The following is a 19,813-nucleotide window of genomic DNA, read 5'->3' as shown; positions in this document are numbered from 1 at the left end:
GCCACAAGTATGTACAAGAATTCAAATCGCATTCTGTGGCCTTCGCAGTCAACAGATCGTTTTCCATTTGAATGAGTGGTCTAACATGCTAGACAGCTGGCTAACGCGCTGCCATGGTCAAAAAAACAAGTTAGGGAGTGTGTTTTGGAAATGGTTTTCCTTTTTTGTTTGTTTTTCCTTTAATTTGTCACACACTTGTATATATTTGTAATGCCAACAAATAAATGTTTGTTGACTGGAGAAAAAGCAAATTAACCAGAGTAGAGGTCATATTTTTTATTTTAGACAGACAGATGGCTGTTGGACATTACTGCTGAATTTTAGTGTCTGTGAGGCATACCTTGGAGATAAAAAATGTAAAATAAGATCTAAGGAATTTGATATTTCAGGTAAAGGAAGACCTCAAATCATCTTCTCCTTTTATGATGTAATTTCTATGATTGATGGCGTAGTGTGCAGTCTCTGGAAGGATGTGTTTTAGATAGAAGTGTCTGAGAACCACTATTCACCCACCATTAAGTGATGAGTCGCAGCCCCCGAAGGCATAACTCACACTGCTCCTTTGTTATCAATGAGGCACACTATTCTTGTATTACTGTCTATAATAGGTGTGATCATTTTAAATTGTGCATCAAAGTAATTGCCACGGCACTGAGGGAGAAAAAGTGAGGTACTGCTGCTTGCACAGCTTAAGACATGTGCTCCATTGTCTCTCCTTTCCCTGGAGGAATGTCTCAATTAAGATACACTGTGACGACTTTGCCAGCAGTTTTGTTTATGTGTGAAGAGCTCATTTTCATTAGCAAACAGAGTATAGTGTTGATGAATCTGGGAGTGAGGAATTCTGACTGAGTTTTAATGAGACGGAAGTGAAGGAGAAAGCAAAACTACTCACACATCTCGCTTAGATTACTAAAACTAATTGGAAGAGTGACTAAAAAGATGCCCTTACACAACACTTTAACTGGAAATCACGAGCAACTTTTTGGCCTTTGCTAACAGTTCCAGATGTTTTAAACTTCTGTGTGCAGTTATTTAGAAATCTGCTCAGCCTTTTCTGTATTTAGTGACTTGTCAAATAACAGTGAAGACGATGATAACAGCTGCATGCCCCTACACGCAGCGTTCCAGGAGTGAGAGTTAAGGGAACTCTTTTTCCATACAGTTGGGAAAGTGATTGTGCGTCACAAGGACTAGTCGCTCCCTTTTTTTCTTTTTTTTTTTGCACAATCACATACGATAATGACCTAAAAAGGCTTATTAATAAAGAGATAGTTCCCATATGGATTTAACAATGCATGGACTGTACACAGTGCAGCAGATTTTCTCAGCCACCATGTTGCTGCAGTTCATCCTAGGACAATGCATGTGACTGTGTGAATGCACTGAGCTCAGAGGGGGTGAAACAGGGGAATAGTGGGAGGAGAGGCCTGATAGGAGACCTCCTGTCAGCACTAATGTGCATCATGGCAGTGCTTGCTAGTAATATGGAATATGAGAGGTTAAAACTATTCTGGGTACTAATGAAAAGAAAAAAGAAAACCGTCATAACCGGTTCTGATCCCTTCACAAACTGATGGAATTTTTTTTTTTTTACCTATAAGGAAAAAGCAAGCTAAATATCTCAATGTGTTCCCCCTGCAGTGCTTACGGGGACAACACATGCATGTGCGTGTCTGTTAGGGAAGTTTTGTAACGCGGATGCTACCAACTGTGTCTTTACATTTTTTGTTTGTTTGTTTTAGTCTTTTGAGCGGAAAATTAGATTATACTGCTGTAGGGATGCAAATGAGTGACGTAATCATGATCTGCCTTCAACTGATAGATAAGTGTTCATCTTAAGAACAAGTATACAGGCATACATTTAGACAAAAACACTTTAGCTTCTGTTTTTACACTTGGATACATCAAACTTTGTTCTAAGTTGGTAGAATCTGAGCACATTGTTACAGCTTTGGGATCATTTTGAGAGTAGAGATAATAAAAGATGCATGTTACATGTTATTATGTGTGCTTAACTTGCTAGAATCTTGGGAATGTGCGCAAATACCACAGCTGTTGTATGTACAGGCTGCTAAGCTGGTTTTGCTTAGTTTTGTAAACAGAACAAATCAGTTTCAGTTTTAGGTGTGGTGCTCATAACGTATAATTTTATAGAAGAGATCAAGCATTGCAGTCTGAATGACAAGAGACTGCCATCATTATAACTAATAACAAGAGAGTGTTACGTTTGCAAATACATACGTCACTACTACCATAATTTAAAAAGATAAAATTCTTTGCTTTTTTTTATCATTTGTATATATTTTTCCTGCACAGTTAATCAACAAATAATGTATATCCTTTGTGTCTTTTATATGTGTAACTGTCATTTATGCACTTCACTGAGAGGTCATAGTGAAACAAAGAAAGGTCAGGAAAAAAAAAGTCGTCAAAAGAGGTCACGCAGACAGCGGGGCACTAGCAGCAGGACAAAGAGACACTTCCTTCACCCAGTTTCTACAGTTTCTACACAGAAAAGACGGGTACTGTTTTCAGTATGAACTGTGAGAATTTCTGTTTGGCCACTGATACTTCTATGATCAACAGAACACAACAGCTGGTAGAACTGAATAAACGTTCGGAGTGATAAAGAAGCTTACGTATTATCAGTGTCTTTCAGAAGCGACACCAGGATTATGAAAGAACTCAGGCTGTGAATCTGAAGGAGAACAATGCGGTCAGCTGCTCCTGACACGTCAAGACAAAAAACAAGCCATCACAGCCTTCCCCGAGTCGCTGATCCAATTCCTGTTAGGATGTCTGCCCGCAGAATACATTATAATTCTCTAAAGTACTGAGCTTTTTTCTTACAGATACCCCTTCTTTAATTAGATTTAACTGCTTTTAGCTAAATGTTTTAATAAAGAAACTATCTGAGATAATGACTTCAAAAAAATCTATTAGCATAATGTCAAACAATAGCACAGAGTTAATTAAATCAGTTAAAAGTAAACAATGCTCGGCCACTTGTTGCTGTCATTGCCACTACAGATGATGAATGCTATTTAAATTATCATAGTAAATCAATGATAAAAGTTGCAGCCAGCTAAAGATATATTTGTAGGATTAGACACAAACAACCACTGCCTTAAGATAAAAGGCATTTCCCGTGATGGGCTACAACATCTTTTGGCAATTTCATCATCCTGAGGAATGATACTGCTGCTTCAGACTGATAGCTTTTCACAGAGGCTTTGTGGTTGCTGAACAATAGGAAATGACCGGGAGGCCTCGATGTGTCACATGTGGTGCCTTTGATTAACATACTAGCCTTGTTTGCAACAGGATCTCGGGGGAAGGCACGAGTACCTATAACTGAATCGTAGCACTGCGAGGGGAGAAAGTGTTTTTAGTTTAGGGTAAGCTGCCTATGTAAATGAGTCTTACTAAAGAAAAAAATATGTGTTTTTTAAATCAGTGAGCTGAGTTATTTATTAAGACAAAATAGAAATAAAAAAAGTTCATTGGTATCCTTGGAATGAGTGCAATTATCAAATCCACTGTTCAAACCAAATATTTTTATTAAGCATGTTTGCTAGGCTGGAAAACCACATGTTTATTTCATTATGAGAACAATATTGGTTCAACCTGTTTGGTGACAGCAAATGCTTGACAACAGCTTGAAATATAGGCAAAAGAGCAGGCTGCTTACAGCCAATCCTTGGCTCATGTAAGAGCCATAGCTTAAGCAAATCGAGCACTCCAGTCTTTGTTCACTGTTTTTCAACTGGGAGTGGTTACTGATAAAGTTTTGTTTTCTTCCAGACATAGCTGCCATTCTGGGGGGGGGGGGGGGGGGGGGGATATTCAACTGACTGAAGTCAGTTGAATATCTTCATTGACTGATTAAGTACCCATCAGTGTCTCTGCTTTTAAGAGTGGAGGAGGGGTTGATTTTACATAGGAGGGTGTGGAGGCTACTGTAGGTGAAGGTCTTTATCTCACAAGCACCAGTCTATTAATCTTAGGTGATTACACAATCCAACAGTAAATGTGTGCTGATTCTCTATTATTATTAACAGCAATATAGTATGTAACTAAAAGTTAAGGTTTTTCCTTCCATTTTTCTGTAAGATCAAATGTGTTTACACGCACCATCTCATGGCTTTGTCAGAGGTATGTTTTGGGTGGCAACAACTCATATGGGATATAAAAGTGGGCTGTGCGCCTTGGTACGTTTTTGTGTCACCATATAGGAAGAACTTGAAATTTCTCATGACTCAACCAACCTGCTTCTGCAAAAAGAAAAAAAAAAGCCTCATGTAACTGTGAAAAGTTTGAGGCACCCCTCCCCCAGCTCCACATGGTAGCTGGTGCATGACGTGCTGACTGGCTGCACTTTTAGGTAACTTCTTAAAATGTAGCGTACACATCAAAGAGTGTTATATGGCGTCTATTCAGCGCACTCACTCTTACTCCGTGGAAGTTTAAAGCATCGTTAGAGAGATGATTGAACCGCTCGAAAAGCAAAGCGTGACAACAGACTTCACTGTAAGCGAATACGACTCTAATATTGGCCGTTTGAAGCACAAATGAAGCAGTTTACACATCTAATAGTGAAAACATTGGGAATAAAAATAAAAAATAAAAACCTCACATGTGATAACGTGTAAGAAGCTCATTGTGGGCTAGAACAGTCAAATAAAATATGCCCCCATGCTTTATTGGCGTGTATGAGATAAGATGATTATCTGCACTAATCCCTCTCTGTTATACGTGACCACGTGATTGCCCTTTTTTTTGGGGGGGGGGAGCTGCCGTGCACGCGCCCCATCTTCCCCTTGAGAAAAAGTTGAGAGCGCGCGCCCCGGATTTCAACAGCTGCAGCAGGGAGGACTCGCCAAGTCGAACAAATATGATTCAAATTCAAACAATTGAATAGGTGAGCTGTCCACCAGCGGCAACGCGTTGTGTGAAATGAAGAAGCAAACTCGAGCAAACACCCGAATTCCCTGAATTCAGTCGCTCGTAGTATCAGTATCAATATTAATCCGGAAATTCTGAGTTGGTAGGTATTGTTTGGTGAGTTTCTACAGTTTGCTCGAAGTCGAGGCAACAGAAAGTGTTGTTTGCTAACGTTGCTGTCGTTAAGAATGACCGAGGCTATGGGAGTAAAACTAGTTAGCGTTTTGTTATGCCACTCTCTCAATCTGGGTGAACTTTTGAAAGTGGCGTTGGAAAACAAACCGTAGGGGACAGCGTAAGTAGACACACACATTAAAAAAAAAGTCAGGTCGATAATGTTCTTTTTGTACCACAGTGTTGTCATGAAATAACGTCGTCGCCACTCGAGACGGGTTTGTGTCTGGATGTATTGATTTAAAATTCAGTCTTCCTCAGTCACAGACGCGGACAGGGCTGATAATTGATCTGAGTGTTTCCAAAATGAGTAACGAAGCCCTCGTGCTCGGCTTATGATGCACATATAGAAACGTAATAGCCAGTCTGTTAAATGCACCGACTTTTATTGACGTTAGCTGGAAGTTCTCAACTGTTAACTTCGAGCATCGCCTCCGAGGTAAAATTACGTTCAAACCGGAGCTTTGCTTTCTTGAATAAGAAGGTGGCTAACGTTAACGCTTGCCTCCCGAAGCATGTGTGTACTTCAGAAAACCACACAGGATCATTAAGAGTTTCCTGTGCTCACCTGGTCTAAAGCAAAAGTACCACACAGCAAACTAATTCCAGATAAATTGGTTATGAATAGCGTTGATGTATAAAAACTATATATATATATATATGTGTGTGCATGTATTATATAAAACTGAAAATAAAACCATTTATCATTGGTTTGAATGACTTGAAACCTACAGTTGGGACTTCCCCTTTATCCACTCATTTGTGGGTTTTTTGTTTTGTAGCCATATACTGAAAACTTGATTTAAAGGTAACAGTTAAAAATGTGTGAAAAGGGGGAGGGTCTTTGATGCTACAGTAGACAGCTATAGGTATTGCTGGTGCCACAGCCTTGATTAGCATTTTGCATGGGCCTTGAGCATTTTGTCCTTGCTGAACCAGTTACTCCACTTCTCCACCAATCAAAGCGCTAAGCAGTTCGAGCCTTCCCCAATATAAGCAGTTCAGTATACAAGCTGAAACCACTACACAGAGAAAAACCACAGTGTCTTTTGTCACTGATGCCTGGAGAAAAGGATATGCTGGGATTTGTGAGTAAAGGTTTTAGAGTTTTCAAAAATAGTTTAACAACTTGAAATTCTTAGACTTTTGCTGGGATGTTGCTTTTTACGTTGTTGACTATAAGTTAATCTATGTCTGTAGATTGTATTTTAACACTACATGTTTAGTATGATTAGTTAAAGTAGTTGTCGTGTTTAGTTAGAAACAAAAGAGAAGCAAAGGTTTGTTATATTTAGGGGAAAAAATGAAAAAAAAAAACAATGACCTTACTTAATCATCTTACTTTCTAGAAGTATATATTCTAAGTTAATGTTAGTCATATTAAGCTTAGACACAGAGGCATAAATCCTAAATTAATTTAAATAATGTTTGCGAGCACAAAAAAAGACTGTTTTGTCATTGGCCTGCACATAGAGGAAATGACTTGTCTGTGTAGTTGATTGCTAAAAAAGATACATTTCCTGTTTCAGTGTAAGGAAAGGCAATTCTCTGGTGTTTTTTCAAACAGATTTTATGATAACTTAGGTGTTTCAGTTACCTGATCCTGTTTTGATTTTTGAGCAAAGCCTAAAAAAAACACTTTTCCCATTCTTTCCAGGCTCCTAATAATCTGGACCGCTTGTAAAAGATTAGGAGAAAATGCCGACTCATTCATTGCTGCCGTTTGTAAATAGCCCAGATGGACTCGCCCAAGATTTTCTTATTAGTAAAGATGCAAGCATCCCAGGGTTGGGCTCTAGCATGACGCCACACACTACTTACCCAGAAAAGACTGAGTTGCAAAATGAAGAAAGTGCACCGCTGTACTGTATGTTCTGCGAGGAGACTTTCGCTCATCAGGATGAGCTTGGCCCCCACGTGTTAACACAGCACCCCACCACATTCTCCGAGCCAACTGTGCTTCGGGTTGAAGCAGAATTCAGGATCCCAGGAGAGAGACCCCGGGCCAAACAAAGCAGCCTTCCTGCCGAAAAAGACGAGGTTCACAGCTGTATCCTGTGTGGTCACTTATCCCAAGATGGCAGCGAGCTTGAGGCCCACATGAGAAAGCACAAGGACTACTTTACTTATTGTTGCAATTTTTGTGGGCGTCGGTTTAGAGAGCACTGGTTCCTCAAGAACCACATGAAGATGCATGTAAAAGCAGGAGCAAAGAACAAGACCCAGCAAGACCCAGAGAGCCCAATCACAATTAATGGTATCATCCAAGAGCCTCCATCAGAGCCTGTAGGCACCGCATACAAAATGTGCATGGTTTGTGGGTTTTTCTTCCCTGACCATGATAGTTTGGTTGAACACAGTAAAATGCATAATCGAGAGGCACAGCCTGGAAAAGATAAAAGCAAGGATAAGATGGGTGATACTAATGAACCCACTGCCAACCAGGATTCATTTCTTCAGTTCCTAAACCTTCAGCCTCGCCCCGCAGGAAAGGATGTGGAACCTGTGAGATCATCAAAATGGATTCCCCAGCTAGATCCTGTCAACACATATCAGGCCTGGCAGCTTGCTACGAAAGGCAAGATCGCAGTTGGGCCTAATAATACAAAAGATGTTGGCCAGGAAAACAGCACGGACAATGACGAATCTGGCTCTGACAAGGATGAGTTGAATAATATTTGGACTGAGGGCCAAGGAGACAAGGCCGTGAAAGAAGTTGGGAGAGAGCTCCGGTCTCAGCAACAGGCCCCTGTTAAAAGCCCAGACCCACAGCGAAGGTCTCCAGTTCAGAAAGATAAGGACAAACAAAGGCCAACGACTTGTGAGGAATGTCAAAGAAATTTCAGGACCTACCACCAGCTGGTTCTCCACTCCAGGGTCCACAAGCGTGAGAGAGGAGGTGAAGAAAGTCCAACCTCTTCTGTTGATGGCAAGCTTTCAAGAGCAGGCTCACTGGAAAATACAGAGGAAGGGTCTGAGGAGGGCATGGAGGAAAACTTGGGTTCAGGTAAGTCTGTTTTTCTGTATACACTCAGATTATCTTATCTGTGGTGTAGTAATTGTTTGTTACCAAGGGCTCCCTCTGCTGAGGGGACGGATAATAACACATGCCTTTTGTGGCCATTGTTCTGTCCTTTGTGTGTTGTGTTAATATTTAGATTTTTGTTTGTTTTCAAAGGTGAAGATGGATTTGACCGATCCAATGGCAGATCAAAAGACTGCAGTTACTGTGGCAAAACCTTCAGATCCAGCTACTACCTCACCGTTCATTTGAGGACTCACACAGGTAAATTCACGACAAATGATTATAAATTATCCTAAAAATAAACTGACCTTAAACTCTGACTTATGTTATGTTTATGCAAAACTATTTGTTCCAGGTGAGAAACCATTTAAGTGTGCTTACTGCGAGTACGCTGCGGCCCAGAAAACTTCGCTGAAATATCACCTGGATCGACGCCACAAGGATAAGCCCTACATCGAGATCCCCAGCAGACCTGTGCCTTTAGTGCCCTCACCCAGTGATGGAAAAAATGAAAACAATGCTGAAAATCCTGTGCCAAAGAAATCCTGTGTCCCTCCAGCCAGGCCGTGCATCGATGAAACACCAGAAAGTGGACTGGATAGTGTCGATGGCAAGCTTGGCAAGCCACTTGTCCAAGTAAATGCTGTGCCTGCCTGCTCTCCGGAAGATGATGCGCTCACCAATTGCTCTGTGCCTGTTAACCTGAAGAAAAAAAGGGAGGAGGTTCAAGAAGAGAACTGTGAGGCCCCATTAAATCTGTCCATAAAAGTCTCTGTCTCTACACCTGTCAGTGTTGAACCAAGAAATGGTATTGTTCCAATTGCCTGCCCATTTTGTGCTTATAAAACCATCTACCCAGAAGTTCTGATTATGCATAAAAAGCTCTCTCACAAAGACAAGTCAAACAGCACCAAAAAGAATGGGTTTGGAGGCAATTTAAGTGAAAGTCGTCATACGGGTTGCCCGCCTGCCCTCAATGGGAAAGATGTTTCCTCAGTTCTGATCACTGAGAGGATCTTCCCTCGCCGAACCAAATCTCCACCTCCCCAACCTGCAAAACCTCAAGAAAAAACACCTGTTAACCTACCGCACGTTCCTAAGCCATCCCCTGTCCATGCACCCATAAAAGATGTCCAGGAGACCCAGCGTTACAGGCAGAGCACCGACTCACATCCCAGTCAGGAATCCTCCAGGTATACAGAGCTAATGAGAAAAAACAGCACAACCAACAAATATATCATGGACAGAGTGGGCATCGGCGATCGGAGCTACCCAGTACGAAGCGGTGTCCTTTGGCACACAGATGCCGCCAGGCTCTGCCTATCCAGCCGATTTGGAAGCCTCCCCCAGATGGACTTTGGCGAGCCATCCAGCAAGCGATTAAAGTTTTCTGTGCCTACAAACAGGGATGCTGAGGCTGGCGAGAAGGCTGCTTTTAGAGGGCCACCAGCAGATGGATCTAACAGGATGTTTACTAAAAGAACTGTGAAACCCACACAGCAAGGGTCATGTCCACCCACAGCTTCTGAGGTTTCTGTTTTGGGTCCGGCAAAGAATGCACCTACGACTATTGGAGGCAGTTTGGAGTCTGAGTGGAGCATGATGAACCTTCTCCGCTCCTATCCACCCCATGACCTGGCATCTTTCTATCACACCAACCCAGCAAACCCCAGTCATGTAGGACTAGTCAACCCAGGAGCAGGTAAGCATTAGACTTGCAGTTTCAGTAGAGTGACATATAAATTTCTTTGGATATTTGGCTATTTTGTATCTGCATATTCTGATACTTTGAAGAGTTAAAGTTCTTTTGTTTGTTTGTTTTCTCAGGGGGCAGAAGTGTGCTGTTCCAACATCTGCCCAGTCTACCCAGCCTGCAAAGAAGAGATGTTTCAGGCCCATTCCCCAGTCAACGCTGTGGGGCCACTGACAAAAGCGCCTAAAATAAAAAGAAGCAAAGAAAAGGTTGAAAACTTTCATTTAAAATAAACCTGACGAGAATTTTTGAAAATGACATTGAACTTCATATAGTTGAATCAAATCATTTTTTTGTCCTTCTCGATGTAAACAGTGCTGCTGCCTTATTTTGGACAATTTCTAAAAACGTTGTTTAATGTACATATTTAGAAAGAGAGGTAGTTTATGCTCACAGTGTGCTTATCCTCTCTTAATTTAATGTTTCTTTTTCAACAGAAAAACATTTGTGTTATATGGACGTTTCAGGGCTACAGTTTCAGCAGAAGTTCTTTTTTGAATGCAAAGATGCAGATAACCTTTGGGGTTTTCTTGTATATAGTCCACTGGTGTGCACTGTAATATTTCTTTTTGAGACTGTTGATAAATCTGTACATGACCCACACTAATATTCCAGAGTCTGTCTTAGCTGTAAAAGTTGTGTGTGTGTGGGATGGCAAAATCTCTCTACATAAACTGTGTTAAGCTAAAACCTAAGAAAAACCTGTGTGGGGAAAAAAAAATGCTGCTCTGTGTAATTGCTGCACTGCACTGGATGGTGGGGAGTTTCTGTCGGATAACTTGATGGCTTCGGCCCAGTTGTTTACAAACAGGCCACAGCAGCGAGCTCTGCTGTGTGTTTCAAGTTCTACCTCAAGTTGTGCTCTGAAGGCTTATTTTTGTAAAGCCTTTGAAGCTATCATGTTAGCTGAGCCTATATACCTACTTCGACCAGAGACTGGTGTTTTGAGTTGTAGTAATAGTAGTAGTACATGGACAAGTGACCCGTGACGTTTGACATCTATAAAACACCACAGGAAGCTCAAGCTCATTTGGTGACACTGGACTACTACTGCTGCTACTGTTTTTTTTAACCTATACCACAATTTGGGCTGTACATTAATTTTGATGAACCCGCTATCTACAAGTATTGTTATTTTCCTTCTTGAAAAGCAAAAAGGTGCTTAAGTGGTGCCTCACATCCGTCAGCTGTAAAATGTACCAGATTGTGTGTAATTGTCTGGGTTTGTGTGAAATAGTCATTCAGTGTTATTTGGTTACTGCACATTTAGCCGCTCGCATGTTCGGGAGTTTGCTTTTGCTATGCAAAGTCTTGAAAGTGTTTCTTTTGTCAAGGGGCAGCAGTCACTGCCAACTGGATGTCAAGGAGCGTTTAAGGTGTCGTGATTGTGCAGTTTTAGGGGAGACAAAAAATGCAAAAGCAGCGATGTTGATTGCTCCAATTAACTTAATGCTAAAGAGGGAAGAAAGACTAAAGACTCAGGTTAATTCAATTTTACATGCTGGGTAGTGTTTGGTATAATTTTGAAAAACCTTTTTTAAATTATTTCTTTTTTTTTTTTTTTTTTTGGTGTTCACATTATTGGTGTGTTTATATATTGTTAAGTATTGTTTTGAAATTTTTGATGGCACGTTTCAACAATAAAGTGAGAGGCGAAGAACGAAAGTATATAGGTGTTGTATTTAAGCTGAACCATAATGAACCTAGGATCACCTTTCTTAACCTCCTGAGACCCGTTTTTCTAATCTCTCCTAGCTATTTAGGATTAGTTGGACCTGATTAGACTTGTCCCCATAGAGGACAATGGTTTTATATTACAGCATAACATGGCATGGTCGCAATTGATTAAAAAATATAAAAACGCAGAATATAAAGTAAGGTGCAAAGCAAAATGTAATGTTGCCATATGAGGACACAAAGTTAAGAAATAAAGTCATACTTGGTTACAGTGTAGCACATTGTTCAAGGACTCAAGGCACCAGTTATACAGCTATGTTCATAACATCTGGGGGATGTAGGGTAAGGACCTCCAGCTATATTATAAAATATATATATGCTTATATATACATATATTTAGCAATATACCGAAACCAAGAGATGCAGTGGTTCACGGTCATAACAATAATCTGCTTTCTTTAACTTGCACCTGGGGTTCTAGCTTCCTTTAATGAAATCTTTAATACCTGATTACACAGACACAGAGAAAGATAAATTCGGTAATATCTGTTCTAATTAAATCATCAGTGGACTGTAATATTCCAATAACTCGATTACCATTTCAGGCTATTAGTCCTCCAGAATCTCCAAATATAGGCAACAAGTATTGGTTTTCTTATGTTATATTACAACATAAGAAAATAATTTTTTGTTGGAGTATTTGTGATTAGTAAACTGTGTTTAGTTTTTGCATTTGACAGCAGATTATGTAGGCTATACTCGACTTTTCAATCAATTACTCCAATCGACCACTAGAGAGCAGTATTTACAAAGTCAAGATTATAGACTCGTTAGATTGAGGTTTCACAGCCTTAAAACGTCCAGACCTTTTGTAGTGCATTTACCTTTTATAAAACTTCACACCTTGACCACACTGAGAATAGAATTAATAAAATCATACTGTCAGTTACATACTGCTATAAACCCTAATACTAAATAGTTCTTAAAATAGACGATATTGTATTCACTTTAAATGTTTACATAAAAAAATAAATAAAAACACATGCACTCCTCTGTTTAGCTGTAAACCTGTAGTGAGAAGAATGTCACGCTTGGGGATGCACCTGTAATTGATGATGTCACACAGGTGTTGCACATTAGTTATCAAACACAACACATCTGCCATGACATCATTGATTGTAATTGAATGACTCAAACAGCAGTGCACCCAGATTATATTCCCCGAACATCAAGTCCTTAAGAAAAGAAAACTGCTTCAGAGAAGTTGGTTAATAGCTTCTACATCTGCAGAGACATCAGCGCACTATTGTTTCACATCTATAAAAGCAGAAGACTGACAAAACCTATCGCTGCTTTTCATTCTGTAAACAACAAATTGCAAAGGACAATCTTCAGCACATTGAACACTTTAAACTTTGATTTTTTTTTTTTTTTTTTGCCCCCCTCCTCCCCTTTTGAGTAGACCACATCTGTTTGCTGTCTGTTCCCCTGGGCCAGCACTGTGTAATCTATTGCATTAGCTCACATTAGTGCATATCGCCCATGGGCCTTGGTAATCACAAACGCAAAATGAGCATTTCACTTAGCATCACCCTCATATTCCCTCACACTGTGGCAAACTTAGTGCAAACGCTTGGCAGAGAACGCAAGTCGACAACAGCTTATGACATCCATCCCGTTACACTCGATCCCCGTGTCCAGAATGCTGCGAGGGCTTTCATGTCAAAAGCTCCTTTAATAGGCAAAGATACATGTTGAATTTTCCTTCTGTTTACTTCCTCTTCTGTATTGTTTCTTTGTGATTTGGAGCCCTCGAGAAACGTCATTTCTGAGTGTTCCTGCCAGAATTTTTGTCTTTACCATAACATATGTGTTCGTGTTTTGCAGGCCTTTCATGATACTGCACCCTTTGTATGGTCTACATTAAAGATGCAATGATGCAGTGTCACGAAAGAAGGTCTAAAGGCCTAAAATAATGTTGCTTTAATTTAGGAGAGTAACAGAGATCAAGGACACAATGCTTCACTCAGGTTAGTTACAGAAAACAGATTTCAGTGAAGTTATTAGAACACAGGCTTTTATTTAATCCACAAACGCTGCGATTTTTCCAGTTATGCACAGACCCAAGAAAATACCCACGTTTCAGGCAAATTCACCCGGGATTGCTCTGGTTCATAATTCTTTGGCATAAAACACCTGATGTCTTCACGGCTTCTTATCAAGTTTTTTTCATCACATTAGCTTTTGTGTGATAAGGATTCCCACAGCAGCCATTTTATTGCACAAGTCAACACACAAATGGCATTTTATGCTTGCATTGCTCCTCATTCATCTGTTCAGAGTGTTTGGTTTTACAAGAGGTGATGTTTAAGACTTGGATACGTTCATCTGTGACTGACTATGTGCCGAGCAATTCAAACCCTTTTCTCTCCAGTTTTCTCTCTAGACTATCAAATTTCCTACCTCCCTCCATTCTTGCAAAGTAAACTTCATGTTTTTATCCCCCTTAAGTGCTCTCTCCTCTTATTTTCACTCCTTTCATCACTCATAATTGTTGCCTCCAGATTGTCAACTTGCATGAATTAGCAATTGGGCCAACAAAGCAGATATGGTCAATTGTTGAGTATCCTGTCAGAATTTCAGGCTGAAAGTCTGCTCTCGCTGTGATCGCTCATCATCGTCACCCCATTCCTCTGAGGAAGAGGAGCAATGTAATGGTTCCCACAAAAACAGCCCCTGGCCTAAGGAAAGGGATTTGGGTGTCTAGAGACAACAGGGGCCATATGGAGCGGGCTGAGATAGCAAGGCACATGTACAGAATAATGGATGATGTGTCATGTTTCATGTTGCAGGGAAGCCATCAAGAGAGTTGGGTTTGGGAAATCAAAAGGCTCACGTACAGGAAAAGCGACTGTTGGACCATTTAGCATTTTTGTTCTATTTCCAATGCCTGTGGTCTGCTGATGTTATTTATAACTAAAATAATAATCGTGATTTTTTTGGGGGGGCTATATGTAGCCCTGTATGCAATATTAAAGCAGATGACCTTACGAGTATAATGAGCCAACCACCTGTTTACTAAAACTAAGAAATATACTCTCTGAAGCAGCGATTCAATTAAGACTAGATTTGTAAAACAGATGAAACCAAATTTGTACACATTGTATTTATCCTGCTTAGTGGGTGGCAATATCAGAGAAGGCACTTAATGCTGACAGGAATATTTAATCAAATCATGGTCTCCTGAGGATAAATCACATATACTTTAGTGATCCCTTTACTTTTCATCTAGCGCCACCAGGAGGCTGATGAGCAGTATTTTGGTTCGGTCTGGACAAAATACCTGCAAATTTGACAAGACCACCAATCTGGGAGCACAGACTGTATATAAATGATGGATGCAATTACTGTGGCAGCACCTTTTGATTGTTTTAAAGTTTAAACATTATGTGTCATGTTGCTATTTTAAAGCCAGGCAAACAGGAGCCACAAGTGATCATATTTGGGGCCCCAAAAGCCTCTAATATGATTTCAGGTAGCTAATGTTAACTTAGCACTGCTCCAATAAGGTGCATCGGTAAACTGAATGATTTCACCATACAGAGACACATACCTAGTAAAAATAAGAGAATTAAAATTTCACTGACCAAATCTGAATGTTCTTGACGAGCTGTTAGTATAATCTATCACACAAAAAACCATGTTATTTGTCAAATACATGACACAGAGATCATACCACAACAAGGGTCAAGCTATCATTTTTATTGGTGGAAGTGAAGCTAGCAGACAGCTGTCTGTTACAGCAGTTTGCATCCTCAACCACCTGTTAGTCAAAGTAGCCACGCCCCTAACGTTAACGCTGTAAGTTGTATAATTTACTGGCAGGTGCATAACCTCAGTGAGTTACTATAAAATATAATTTATTACTATAAACAGTGTTTACAGTAACTTTTATTTCATTTTATTTTGCAAGAATAGAAATCTTGATGTAACTTTATTCAAGGTAAAGTTACTGTAGGTGAAATTACAGTAAGATTAATGTTACTGTAAATGAAACTGCAACTTTTTTTACTATAATTACTGTAAAGTTACAGTAACTTATAGGCATCCATTACTGGCTAATTACTGTATTTTCATTTATGTTGTTATAGTTTTATAATAGATTTTTTGTAGTTAGCAATAGAAGTGTTTCTTTTTTATGTGCATCTCCACCTGTAGGAAAAGACGCTGAAGTTAAGCACTATAAGCCAGCGGTCCCCAACCTTTTTTGCGCTACGGGTCCGTGAGTGGTTTGGTATTGGCCCACGAGAGTTGAGGCTCGGGTGTGAAATTTATGGTTTTTATCATTATTTTTTTATCGTTTTTATCATTAACTTGGTTTCCCTAGGTGTTTTCCCGTGTGTTATAAATAAATCTTTTTTTTTTTTGTACCGGTACTGGTTTTATTTTGTTGTATTTATCCACGACACCATAAAGGCCGGTCCGTGAAAATATTGTCGGACATAAACCGGTCCGTGGTGCAAAAAAGGTTAGGGAACGCTGCTATAAGCCATATTTCAAATGAAATAAATGAATAAAAACAGTTGTTGAACATTTGAATGCAAGGGCCTACAGAGATTAACCTGCTATTTTGAGCCTTCAGGGACATTCAAAGTTTTTGACCTTTCTGGGAACACATCAGGTGATTTAGTCAAATGTAGTCAAACTTAAGATATTCATTATATATATGTATATATATTCTTTCTTTTGCTTGCCATATGAACTGTTTCCTTCCATGCAAGCAAAGCCTGTAAATGTAATTGGTCAACAAAGCCCAGACTACAGCCAGGCTGCTAACAGAAACCAGAAATCTTGCAGAATCAAAAATCCCGCCCCTTCCCCTGAATTCTGTCTCTCCTTTCATAGGTATCTATTTATAGAGATTCATAGCCTTATTATCAGATATTCTTTATGTTTGGTGCTAATGAGTGAAATTCATTAATTAACACGAATAGGAATCCAAGATGTTGAACACGTCTGCTAAAATTAAAAATATTACCATTGTTCCTGGGATTAAATATAGTTTCACAGATCCAGCTGCTCGGCTGTAGATCCTTCAGTGTTGTTTTAGTTTCATTTCATTGGAAATAACTCTAATAGTGAGGACAAAGTGAATATACAAAAGAGGAAAGGAAAAGAAATCCTCCACTGTTGTGTAGATAAAAACTCCTTTGTCCAAGCTCCACCGCTACGGGGGCACTGTATACTTAGATCCTCCCTCCCCTCTTATCTGCTCTACCTGCATGTGGAATAAGCAGAGCACCTCATCTCTGTTTTTCTCCCAGTGTCAGAACTACACTTAAGTGCTGTTTCCGATACCCATGAGTAAGCCCCATAAAAGCTGCCCCATCGCCACAGCGTTATTGTTTCTTGCGGATGATTGATTGATGGATGAGGGCTGACACTTCAATGAAGCCATTTCCACTGGCATCTCTATCCGATGATGTGCAGCGTATATTTTCCATCCACGCCTCATTGCTCGCCTGTGTCATTCCTGGAACTTCATTTACACCATGTTCCCTGAAGGACCTTTTTTAGCCCCATCTCCCTTTTTCTCTCTCTGGCTCCTCTTTTTATCTCTTTCTTTTTCTATGCCATAAAATAATGCTATTTCTTGTACACTCTGGAGGGGCTTGGAATCATTTGCGGGGAATGATAAAACCAAAGGCATGAAGGGGTTATTTACAGGAAGTGTAACACTGACAGGGTCCCACTGTTCTGCTTTTTTCACTGTCAGATGCCAAGTCCATGCTGAGGCAGGGCAGGGATATGATATACATTTCAGGCGCACTCGACCTACACTGTCTGCACACACGATCATTTACTGTTATCTCCACAAGCAAAATAGGCACTTCCAGCTTTGCACATTGTAACAGGATGATGTCCAAAGCTACCCAAAATACATGTTAAAGTATAGTTTGATGGCAACGTGATTGAGGTGCCTTCTCTGAGACAATTTCCTGTTTTTGCTCATATGGGGAGCAGATGGTAAGCAGGCATCAGAGCGGCAGGCTTTCTGGGATGACAGCCATGAGATTCCCCCTCAGGTGCCATTGGAGCCCCTTTAGAAGGGGAGAGTGATTGGTAGGACATGGCACCCCTAAGCAAGTGTTTTTTTTCTTTCCTCCCTCGAGTTTCCTGATTTTACAGTTCTCATCAACAAGCCACAGTGCCGGAAATAGATGTACAATGTCACCTATGACATTGTCTAATTTAGGAGCCTACATCACATATGGAGAACTTTATATTTAGCACCAACAACAATGTGTTTCCAAGACTTCACCATTATTTCTTAGATGCAAAATGCCAGTTTTAATTCTGGATTTCTGTCTGCCCATGTTGTACAATATGTAGTGGGGCTCTATTTAACACCTCTTACCATTTTCACATTAAAGATATGGTCCCTGTGTGGGGTTTAGTTGTGAGAAAATAGGAGATTTTTGTTTATTAAATTTTGACAACACAGTAGCCTTAACCAGGTGACAATAATACAAACAAAAACCTTAATCGCTGACCCCTAACTCTCATGGCTCTGTTATGCTGTGAGGTGCATGGTTTTGTATCACCGCCAATCGATACAAAGTTGCTCCCACCAATCGCTTTCATACTGTGACGAAACATTTCTGATGGGAGCAGTCTCTTCATAGTGTACGAGGTGACGCTAAGCAGCTTAATGTCAACAGATCTCACTCTAATTGAAGACCTATGTGAAATTTATACAGACATCTTCACCACCATCCCTGAAAACAGCAGATGAGGAAATCTCATTTGGAAAAAAAAATAGTATCCCATCTCTATAGATGAGTTGTAAGAGACTTGTGGAATCTTTGGCAAGATGAATTCAAGCTGTTCTGGCGGCACGTCACCAGCACACAGCTTTCCAGTTTTTTCCTTTAATTTGTCACTCAGCACTATAATGTTCAGCAAAATTCTGGGTTATAATTCAAACTTATTTCAAAATATTCTAACCAGATCTTTGAACATCTATATATGAATGACACACCTTCATGTAACTAAAAGATAATTGGATACAACGTATAAAATTGTATGACTTCAGTTGCATATAGGCAAAACTGCTATATGATAGGATCACACAAAGCTGTGCTGTTTGAGATCATATGGCTGTTAGCCATGCATGTTAGATTAATGGGTAATTCTAAATAGGCCATGCATGTGAGGTAGATAAAATGCTTGAAGTGTATAGAATAAAGTGCTATGTGGTTAAAATGTGACTTTTAGTTTCAAGTGAGCGGCCTGTACGACTACAAAGGCGCTGTATAAATGCGAGTCTAGAACACAGATAACCATATTAAGCTTCATAAACTTAGCATTGTTATCTGTGCAGGATTTTTTTCCCACAAATGCTGAAATGATCCTTATTTCAGCTTCACCGTGGATATATGTGCCCCAAAAGTACACAAAGCTTCATGTTCCCCGTGATAGTTTTTCTAGCTATCCCGTTAGTACAAATACTAACGTATAAAAATCTGATGAAAAACATAATAATGAATGCCTCATAAGATGAGTTGCTGTTATAGTGATAAATACTCCATACTACAGAACAGCATGTTGTGATACATGATATGAATTGGTTACATACTGCGTGATATTAGATGCTATTATGTGACAAACAGTTTAGAACTGCCTGTAGGCTATATTAAGATGTTAATGTGTTATTTCTTGTCACCGTTTTGTTCAAAAAACATCTTTTGAAGTGTCTTCCTTTCAGCACCTTGAGATCAAAACCTTCCCTGTTGTAGACTACGGGGGGGGGGGGGGACAATAACGGACACAATGCACAGTTGAACATATGATGCATTCACTGTAGCTGTTTCTGTCTGTGTGCGTCTGTGTGTGTACTTGACCTTGGCGGCTACAGGACATTTTGGTTCATCAGGAAAGATGATTGTTTCCTTTAAAAGATATTAGGAGGACTGTGTCTAAAGGAAACTGACATGCCTCCCTGCATCCCTGATGGTTTCCACTTCGTTTCTTTTATAGTCACTCAGTAGGTAAGGGAATAGTGTCCCACCTCAGTATTTATACATTAAGCAAGGTCTCCTTGTCCAGAAACAAGAGATGAGCAGTGATTGGGCCCAGAGAATAATTTCTTCTGTGTCTACACTGGGGATCAACCTTAATCAATAATCACCTTGGAGGGAAGTGATGCTCTAGTTTAAGGTGAATTGACCTCAGTG

General features: G+C 40.0%; 1 protein-coding gene across 5 annotated transcripts; it reads left to right on the top strand.

Moving 5' to 3' along the window:
• The first annotated feature begins 4,810 nt into the window (after positions 1-4,810).
• znf217 (zinc finger protein 217) lies at positions 4,811-11,567 on the top strand. Of its 5 annotated transcripts, none has more exons than XM_085260164.1 (5): positions 4,811-4,924; positions 6,779-8,128; positions 8,300-8,407; positions 8,502-9,848; positions 9,974-11,567. In XM_085260164.1, exons 2-5 carry the CDS (start codon positions 6,820-6,822, stop codon positions 10,084-10,086), a joined length of 2,877 nt encoding a protein of 958 aa, XP_085116290.1. In that variant the 5' UTR covers positions 4,811-4,924; positions 6,779-6,819; the 3' UTR covers positions 10,087-11,567. The 5 variants fall into 5 exon arrangements, with proteins under 5 accessions (XP_085116290.1, XP_085116288.1, XP_085116287.1 ...); XM_085260162.1 differs by having other exon boundaries at positions 4,852-5,064; XM_085260161.1 differs by having other exon boundaries at positions 4,853-5,050.
• The last annotated feature ends 8,246 nt before the right edge of the window (positions 11,568-19,813 follow it).

Source organism: Mchenga conophoros, linkage group LG20 (assembly GCF_057382185.1).
Source record: "Mchenga conophoros isolate Kocher_MC1m ecotype Shallow Benthic linkage group LG20, M_conophoros_male_GT1.1, whole genome shotgun sequence".
Classification (NCBI taxonomy): Eukaryota; Metazoa; Chordata; class Actinopteri; order Cichliformes; family Cichlidae; genus Mchenga; species Mchenga conophoros.
The sequence above is the reverse complement of the archived record's forward strand: the minus strand, read 5'-3'. Positions and strand labels throughout refer to the sequence as shown.

What these genes read in the sequence shown, in the direction of transcription:
- znf217 (XM_085260164.1), top strand. Translation starts at nt 6,820, where the DNA reads ATGCCGACTCATTCATTGCTGCCGTTTGTAAATAGCCCAGATGGACTC. An exon ending in TCATTTGAGGACTCACACAG is followed by an intron (nt 8,408 to 8,501) that starts GTAAATTCACGA and finishes TATTTGTTCCAG; the next exon opens with GTGAGAAACCATTTAAGTGT. An exon ending in ACTAGTCAACCCAGGAGCAG is followed by an intron (nt 9,849 to 9,973) that starts GTAAGCATTAGA and finishes TTGTTTTCTCAG; the next exon opens with GGGGCAGAAGTGTGCTGTTC.